At 43.5% G+C, this 9,110-nt stretch overlaps 1 protein-coding gene across 2 annotated transcripts; it reads right to left on the reverse strand.

Annotated features, from left to right (window-relative positions):
- Positions 1–366: 366 nt before the first annotated feature.
- Positions 367–5,744, reverse strand: LOC125552050 (protein IN2-1 homolog B). Of its 2 annotated transcripts, XR_007303367.1 has the most exons (11): positions 5,477–5,744; positions 5,282–5,356; positions 5,095–5,155; positions 4,883–4,969; positions 2,383–2,481; positions 2,181–2,289; positions 1,997–2,073; positions 1,798–1,905; positions 1,612–1,692; positions 649–1,535; positions 367–579 (listed from the first exon to the last, which is right to left on the reverse strand). XR_007303367.1 is itself a non-coding variant. In XM_048715510.1 (10 exons), exons 1-10 carry the CDS (start codon positions 5,671–5,673, stop codon positions 1,527–1,529), a joined length of 903 nt encoding a protein of 300 aa, XP_048571467.1. In that variant the 5' UTR covers positions 5,674–5,744; the 3' UTR covers positions 367–1,526. The 2 variants fall into 2 exon arrangements, 1 of the variants encoding a protein (XP_048571467.1); XM_048715510.1 differs by having other exon boundaries at positions 367–1,535.
- Between the last annotated feature and the right edge of the window lie 3,366 nt (positions 5,745–9,110).

A 9,110-nucleotide genomic window follows, 5' to 3' on the forward strand; every position in this document is an offset into this window, starting at 1 on the left:
ACTCCATCTTTTGGCCCTCTCCCGAAGCTTCCAGGGTCTCTTATGTCCAAAAAAATCTTCAAAATTTTTGTGGCATTTGGACTTCGTTTGGTACTGATATTCTGAAAATCAAAAATAGGCAAAAAACAACAACTGACACTGGGCACTAAGTTAATCGGTTAGTTCCAAAAAATGATATATAATTGCTTATGAATGCATATAAAACATCCAAAATTGATACTATAATAGCATGAAACAATCAAAATTATAGATACGTTGGAGATGTATCAGAGAGGCAGCCATCCAACATTGTCCGCATACATTTCAACCCGCATTTGAACTAGCCAGACGAAATTCATGCAAACCAGCTGATATGTATGGAAGATAGAAAATAACATAAATCTTCCATATATATAGTACGCAAATTAAGTCTAGTACAATGATATCTCAAATTTAACTAGATTAACCGGATGTCCAATAAGTTTTTCATCAACGAATCATGCCCTCCCGCACATACTCCCTCTTCAACTTCATCCAACAGTGTGTGTATGTAAATGGTCGTCCTTCTGTCTTGTGGTACACTACGGCAGCGCGTGCAAGCTACATAATGTGTAGACCAATATTGAGTGAATGAATCAATCGACAAATTGAGCACGAAGCAAAACTTACGATCTCGTCCTCTGCCGCGTGCAATGGTCACCTTGCCTCCAGCTGACGAACACATCATAAAACTTTATGACGCTGATCTGGATTGTGTACCAACAATACGATAACGATGTCACGTTGCGTTGTTGAATAATGTACATGTCTTGTGCAATGTGCTTTCATGTGTGAAACGTTTCATGCACTTGCTGCCAGAAGGCCCCCCTTTGCTCCTGCCTACGAAATCCGCAGATACGGCCAACCACTCATTGCATAACATCTCATCCTCCATGGTTGAGTAGCTCATCATCTTTCGTACTCAATGGCATTTGACCGAACACCTGACGAGCGTGGTGTCCACCATGGAGGTCATCGACAGGGGGTGGAGTGTACCTGGGTATAAACGGCTTAAGGGTGGACAATACCTGGTTGCGGATGTCCGGCAATGCCTCTGTGGCGGCCTAAGGCGTATAATAGCGACATCGATAGTGGAGGGTGCTGATGCAAAGCAAAGGGGAGAAGGGACGAAGGTGGAAGGAAATGGGACCGGAAGAGGGGATTAGGTGGGCCGGGGGTGTCTGAGTCCTGCGTGTCTGCTGTCCGGACTACCGCACTTTATCTCCAATTTACGGGAGAAAATGCATCTAGACCGTTCTGCGGATCAATACAGACCCGTATTGAATGGCTTCAGCGGTCCGAACGGATACGGGCGATTTGAGGATCGGCGTTTGAGATGCCCTTCCTGCATAGAGGCCAAAGGTGATCTCGTTTTTGTTGTAGCATGCATCTTTTTATTCAAAGTATAGTATATAGTACTAGCAAGCAAGCACACTCCTGAGTGTCTTCATCCTCATCTTCCATGCTGCAGTAGTTCCCTGTCCTCTTGGCCATCCTTGGTCACATCTTCACTCAATCTGGAAGTTGAAGTTTGTAAGTGCAAAATGGTTTGAAAATGAACCAAGGCTGAAAAATCAGGGAATATGTTGTTACCCCAAGCCGCTTCTTTGTGTGTTCAAGCAGAAATTGTGGGTCCAGCTTCGTTTGCGTGTACGCATCGATCTTGTTCACTTCCTGTAACATATCGATTAAGTTGCCTTCTCGACAGCAAAGAATTGCGAAGACAATTGGTTTGCATTACAATGTGGCATAGTCACATCCCGCAACATTCAGACTTACCTCGATGAATTTCTGAATGTTCGGTCTGTCCTTGGTGATATCATAGTTTTTGATACCAGAAAAGAATATCTGAAACCTTTCGATAAATGGCACATATGCAATGTCCACCTGTGTAGAAATGAACATCGCAACAAGTCAACATGTCAACACAATTCTTCTGAAATGGCATTTTAAGGATTCCCGGATTGGCGTGACATACCAAACTGAACTGGCCAAGGAAGAAAGGGCCATCACTGAACTTTCCCAGGGCAGCTTCTATTTTATCCAGCGCAGCAACTAATGGAAGATAATGCATAAGAAGTTATAAATACGAATTACATACTCTAGCCTGTAGAACTTATTAGATGATTAAACAAGTTACAGGTATGGCTCTGCTCTTTTACCAGTTTCCTCTGCCACATCTCCCTTGGAGGTTATGGATGAGTATAGTGCTTTATTGAACTCGTCGGTGTACACAAGAAGCTCCTCAGCAAACTGCTTCTTTGCAGAATCCTGCCAATTTATGAATGCAAGCGTTAAAACCACTGAGAAATTGCTTTCTCTGGTTATCATGAATCATGATGGTTAAAAATAGAGAATATTTACATCAGGGAGCAATGCTGGGCCATCGAAATTGCTGTCAATGTACTTGACCAAATCCAAGCTCTCTCCTTTCACTTGGTTGTTATGCTCCAGTGAAGGCACCTGTCGAAAAATAAATTTAAGGCAAGTGTGGATGGAGATCATAGAGATAATGAACTGAAACAGTGTTAAGATAGAGCAATGCTTCGGTAGACCACCGCCCCCCCCCCCCCCCCCCCCCCCCCCCCCCCCCTCACAAAGCGTATAAGGGCAATATAGACATTTCACAAAAACTTATACGGTAGTCTGTCGTACACGTATTAATATTTTTTGAGACATGTATCCATTAATAAATGCGAAAAATAAAAAGCACTTGCACCAGGTATTGAAACTCACAACCTGGCCATGAATGGGAACCAATGCTAACCAGATGGCCTAGTAACTGAGTACGGCTTAAAGGCAGCGCTAACGTTTAAAGTACTATTTAGAGCTGCAGATCCGACTTTTTTTCTTTTTCAATACTTTTGCAAAACAATGCGAACAAAATTTCTTGAAAATGCCAACAATGTTTCAAAATCATAAAAAATAAATAGGAATTTTCTTTTCTTAATATGAACCAGTTTTCTAAAAAGTGAATTTAAAAATACGCACTTAACATTTCCTAGTATACGGTGTTTTTTTTTCAAATACAAACTAAACTTTCTTTAAAAATATAGCCGAATATTTTTTTGAAATGCACGTTGAATAAAATTAGTAGACACGATGAACACTTTTTTATACACAGTGAACATTTTCCTAAAACCGTTGCTCGGTTCAAAGTGGGCCGACGCATATCGTGTCGGTCGCTCGCTTCAACAAAGCCATGAACAGTTTGACACCCTCGGCGGCAAATAGGGTTCACCTTCCGGAAGTAGATTCAGATAGAAGTGCATGCACAGCACGCTGCCTTGAACTGCGCACGCGAAACAGGGAAAATACATAAACAGGAAAATGGCAATGCGCGGAATCAAACCTGTAGCTCTCACTGCCCGACCGCTTCGCCACTAAGTACACAAAATGATAAGCTCAAATGTCTAACTACAAAAACGCAAACTACTAGAACTATCCTTTACAACCAGCTTACTGTAGCCAAAACAGATTTTTCCCACTATTTTCTTTCTCTTTTTGCTTGATAGTTTTTGTCTTTTCCATTTTCATTTTTCCAAAATTTCAAAAAAAGTTTGCCTATTCAAATTTTGTTCATAAGTTATAACACTCGCATTCTAAAAAATTATACAAACATTGAACAGACACAATTGTAAAAAAAAGTACAAACATTGAAATACAAATATTCATAAAATACAAGGCTTCATCTCATAGCATGTTGTTTTTCGACATCCTTGAAATGACCCTATTTTTTCCAATGGCTTGTATGACCAAGTTATGGCACCATGCCAAGTTGCTTTGCTTTTCGACAAATTTTGTATTTTCTGGAGTTTTCTCGGTAAAAAATAGTCGATAAATGGCGGGACATGTCGCAACTTGCCTATGGTGTAGGAAATCATTCAAACCTGGCGTAAATGACTACCATGGGCACGCCTACCTGCTTACGAAAGTTTGGGTCAGTCTTGAGATTTCCAAAAATACCATGTTCGACGGAGACTGTTCGGTTAGGCCAGAAGAGTCCGTTTGGGAGTAGCCCATTTCTCAACATCTCTTAAATGGTCTCAGTATTTTTCATGTCCTTGTATGATCGATTTTGAAAAAAGTCCATCAATTTTGGCAAAACAAATTCATCTACTTTGAAAATATGCATTCATTTTGAAAAAACTTCATCAATTTTGAGAAAAAGGAACATCAATTTTGAAAAAAACCATCTACTTTGAAAAAACGTTCATCAATATTTTTTATGAATTTTACAAAATTTATTGATTTAGGAAAATGTTCACCAAGTTTAAAAAAATGTTCGCAAATTTTTTAAAAGTCCATTCTTTCATAGAAACGAAATTGGAAAAAGTTTGCACATTGCAAGAGAAAAGGGAAAATAAAAAATGAACAAAGAAGAAAGGAAAACGAAAAATAAGAAATAGAGAAGGAAAATAAATCTGGGACAAAACCGTTAAAAACGAGAAAAAAAGAGCAAGAAAAAAGAAAGAAGGAAAGAAGAAAATTGGAAAAAGAAAAGCGGATAGAAGAAAATAATAAGAAAGACGCCTGCAACCATGTTAAGTGATGGTGGCAAGTTGGTTATAGCGTCGCATTTTGAACCAGAAGTTCCTGTCTCGAATCTTGGCACACTCATATTTTTTTGCGATTTAAAGAGATGGTTGGGAAGGCCCAGCGGGCAAGTGTACGGCATATGCGTATAAATCGAATGGATATTCTAAAAAGAAAAACATACACAACAAAATATGACCATCATGTCCTTTATTATGAAGAGGTATGGGCTAATCTAAGCCGTCCTTGTGTTTAGGGGGGTCTACTGAAGTAGAAGTCGTCAAGATATTGTACACGTCGCGTGGGGCAGAGTTGAGATTCACCATACCTTGTTCTGTGGGTAAACCTTCTCCTTGTACCAAGCCGGCCTGTCTGCGAGATCGATCCCGACTATCTTGATCTTGTCTTGCAAACCCTGGACAAGAAAAGCCATTAGATTTCATTTGGGTGTAAAAATGATTCAGTGTTGCTTGCATATCAGCACCAAAAGTACGATTTCTGCACGAATTATGTCCACAAATCAAACAACATTGGTAGTACCTTGTAGTTCCTGGCAATCCAAGCGCGCTGCGCGTACGGGCAGTGATATGCAACATACAGCCTTGACGAGACATGGAAAAAAAATAATTAGCAGGTTAACCCTTGATTTATGCAGAAGTGACAAGCCACGAGATAGTTAAGTATCTGCAATGCAATTTGATCTCTCATAAGTCTCCTCCCAATTCACCTGGTCGTGCCGTCGAAGAGGGGCGGGGGCTCGGAGGTGGAGGTCAGCGAAGGGGGCAGATTTTCTTTCGGGGAGCTGCGCACGTTGGAGTAGAGAAACAAACACCAAGTTAAAAACACAACAGAGAAACGATTCGAATAATTTAATCGAGAATGAAGCGCAGTAGATTCTGCGCCGCGACTTCGGTCTGCTCACATGACCGGTGCGGCAGCGGCAGCGGCGGCGGCCATGGCGACGGTTCGGGGGGAACTCGAACTCCTGGCGGCGATGAGGCGGCGATGGGGAGCAGCTGGTCGCGAGCGGCGGATCTTTATACACGGCGACGGGACGGGAGGGGAAATGGAGGCGGGCGTCAGTGGTGACGAGCGGCAGGGGAAAGCGAGCGAACTCATTGGTGCGAGCTTGTGCGGCAGTAAATGTGGATTCGACACGTCGATTCGGGTGGTGCTCCATGGATGGATGGGGTCTGCCGGCAGGCCTCACCTGGACGCGAACGCGGTGTAGGTGCCGTGGCCCGTGGGGTTGCTCTTCCGGTACGTTCGGGAACGATGCCGTCGTGCCGGTCGTTGGTTTGTACATAGACACATTTTGCAACAAATGCCTACTTTTTGCGTGGCGTGCAACTGCACACGTAGGTCCCAACGGAGCGAGTCATTCATCCTACTAGCAACAGTTTACACTCGCGAACCAACCTATGATTAAATAATTAGAGGAACTGTGGTATTCCCAGCTCATCAGGGTTCAAATCCTGATGCTTACATTTATTCTTGTCTTTCGGAGATGCTTATAGAAATAGGGTGTGCGTGTGAGCGTTCAGCAACTACATCGCGCCCACCATACAGACGGCTATGCACACATTTTACATAGTTTGACAAGCAAACAAAAATAGCATAATTTCACAACTAAATAAATTTAGCATAGTTTTACAAGCTAAATAAAGATTAAATTGTCTCAAATACATGTGAAAAAAGATACATCTATTGGTTATCAATCTATACCTCTATATCTATATCTATATCTATATCTATATCTATATCTATACCTACTATTAAAGAGACCGCGAAAAATAATTGGATCAAAATAAATCAACATTGTGGGAATTGAACACAAGACCTCCTATCTATCTCTTAGATGTAACAACCAAAGACTTATGCACCTTTCATATTTACTAATCCCAACTCACTCTAAATATACGAGTGGCAGTCATCATATTTATTTATTTATTTTGCGAGAAAAGGAGTTGATATTAAAACGGTCAAATTACTGAAAGGTCCACACAGAAAAGGAAATTACAACGAAGCCCCTCTGCAACCCGACTACGCCGGCGCCGTGGACGAGCCGGTGACGTGCCGTTCGCCGCTGCTCGCTGACGCCTTGGATCGAAGCAGCCCCCGGGCGAAATGGGAAGTCTCCGATCAACGGTCCCTGAGGACCTACACCCATGGTCGTCGTCGTCGTCGCACCGCTCAACATCACCTTCCTTCTCCAGATCTTCAACCGCCGGAATCGCCATCCCTCGATCTCCGGCACGGGGGAACCGTGCACGGCGTCTCGACCGAGCAGCGAGCACGAAGAAAGGAGCTGGTCCACCACGGAGCTCCACCAGAACTTCGCCGTCGAAGGGGAGACAAACACCTGCAAAAAAGCCGATCCAGTCGCACCGCCGCCTCCACGATGCCACCGGCTGGCTCCCTAGGCACTCCTACACTATGTACACGCTGCAAATCGGGCTTCCCCCGCCCTCCCGCCGCCGGAGCGTCCGGTGGAGGGCGAGGGAGCCGCCGATTCGGCAACGGCGAGGTGGAGAGCCCGGGGTTCACACAAATCGCCCTTTGTTTCTGTAGATGGGGAAGGGTGAGGTCCAAGGCTCATGTTTAGGGAGAGCTAATTAAGCGAATGAGCTAATAAAGGAAGGATTGTGGGCTTAAATATAATATTTAAACGGATGTGGCTAGTTAAAGAAAGGATTATGGGTAAATCGGTGGAATAACTATTAGAAAAATTGTGGTCTTAATAAAATCTACATGAAGGATTTGAGGTAAAAAGATAGGATAATTAAAAGGAAAGATCTATAGGCCTTAATGTGTTGGGGCTACTAAATTAGAAAAGAAAGGATTTGATTCCCGACTAAAATGGGTAAGGACTTCATGGTAATTAATGAAAAGATCATACTTAAATGCCATTAAAAAGGATTGTATTTAAATGAAATTAGTGGGACATTACGCCCCGCAAAGAAAATATGAACACGACTAAATTGCAACGTGTTTTTTATGTTCATTTTGTAGAAGGATGATGCTGCGTTGCAACATGTTCTTCATAATAAATCCGATGCTGTGGGACATTATGCTTGTGCAAAACATCAATTTTCCCCGTTGCAACGCACGGGCATATGTGTTAGTATGAACCTACTGTTGGGGAACGTAGTAATTTAAAAAAAAATTCTACGCACACGCAGGATCATGGTGATGCATAGCAACGAGAGGGGAGAGTGTTGTCTACATACCCTTGTAGACCGTTCGCGGAAGCGTTATATCAACGCGGTTGACGTAGTCGTACGTCTTTACGATCCGACCGATCCAAGTACCAAAAGTACGACACCTTTGAGTTATGCACACGTTCGGCTCGGTGACGTCCTCGCCTTCTCGATCCAGCAAGAGGGGCGAAGTAGTAGATGAGTTCCGGCAGCACGACGGTGTGGTGACGGTGTTGGTGAAGAACAATCTCCATAGGGCTTCGCCTAAGCACTACGAAAACTATGACGGAGGATAAACTAGAGGGTACGGGGTTGCCGGCACACGGCTTGGTGTTTCTTGATGTGTCTTTGGTGCTAGCCCTGCCCCTCTATTTATATGTTGAGCCCTGGGGTCGAAACTTGAAGCAAAAGCCTCCTGAAAGTCAGTTTTGCCTGAAAGGCAAGAGTCCCACTCGGACTCCAGGACCAAACGCCACAATCCTTGGCGTCTGGCCCAGACGCCATGGGCCTCGGCGTCTGGCCCAGGGCCAAACGCCAGGGTCTCCGGCGTTTGGCCCCCTGGCCTCCACAAAACTCCTTTTATACCGACTTATAGCCCCGTGGGCCTGACCCCTTGGCCTAACCATATCATCCAATATATGAATCTTTACCTCCGGACCATTTCAGAGCTGCTCGTCATGTCCGTGATCTCATCCGGGACTCCGAACAACATTCAGTTACCAACATACATAACTCATAAATATTATATCGTCAACGAACGTTAAGCGTGTGGACCCTACGGGTTCGAGAACTATGTAGACATGACCGAGACACCTCTCTGGTCAATAACCAATAGCGGGACCTGGATGCCCATATTGGCTCCTACATATTCTACGAAGATCTTTATCGGTCAGACCGCATAACAACATACGTTGTTCCCTTTGTCATCGGTATGTTACTTGCCCGAGATTCGATCGTCGGTATCTCAATACCTAGTTCAATCTCTTTACCGGCAAGTCTCTTTACTCGTTCCGTAACACATCATCCCGCAACTAACTCATTAATTGCAATGCTTGCAAGGTTTAAGTGATGTGTATTACCGAGTGGGCCCAGAGATACCTCTCCGACAATCGGAGTGACAAATCCTAATCTTGAAATATGCCAACCCAACAAGTACCTTCAGAGACACCTGTAGAGCACCTTTATAATCACCCAGTTACATTGTGACGTTTGGTGGCACACAAAGTGTTCCTCCGGTAAACGGGAGTTGCATAATCTCATAAGTCATAGGAACATGTATAAGTCATGAAGAAAGCAATAGCAACAAACTAAACGATCAAGTGCTAAGCTAACGGAATGGGTCAAGTCAATCACATC

The sequence above is a fragment of the Triticum urartu genome, chromosome 4, assembly GCF_003073215.2.
Source record: "Triticum urartu cultivar G1812 chromosome 4, Tu2.1, whole genome shotgun sequence".
NCBI classification, from domain to species: domain Eukaryota; kingdom Viridiplantae; phylum Streptophyta; class Magnoliopsida; order Poales; family Poaceae; genus Triticum; species Triticum urartu.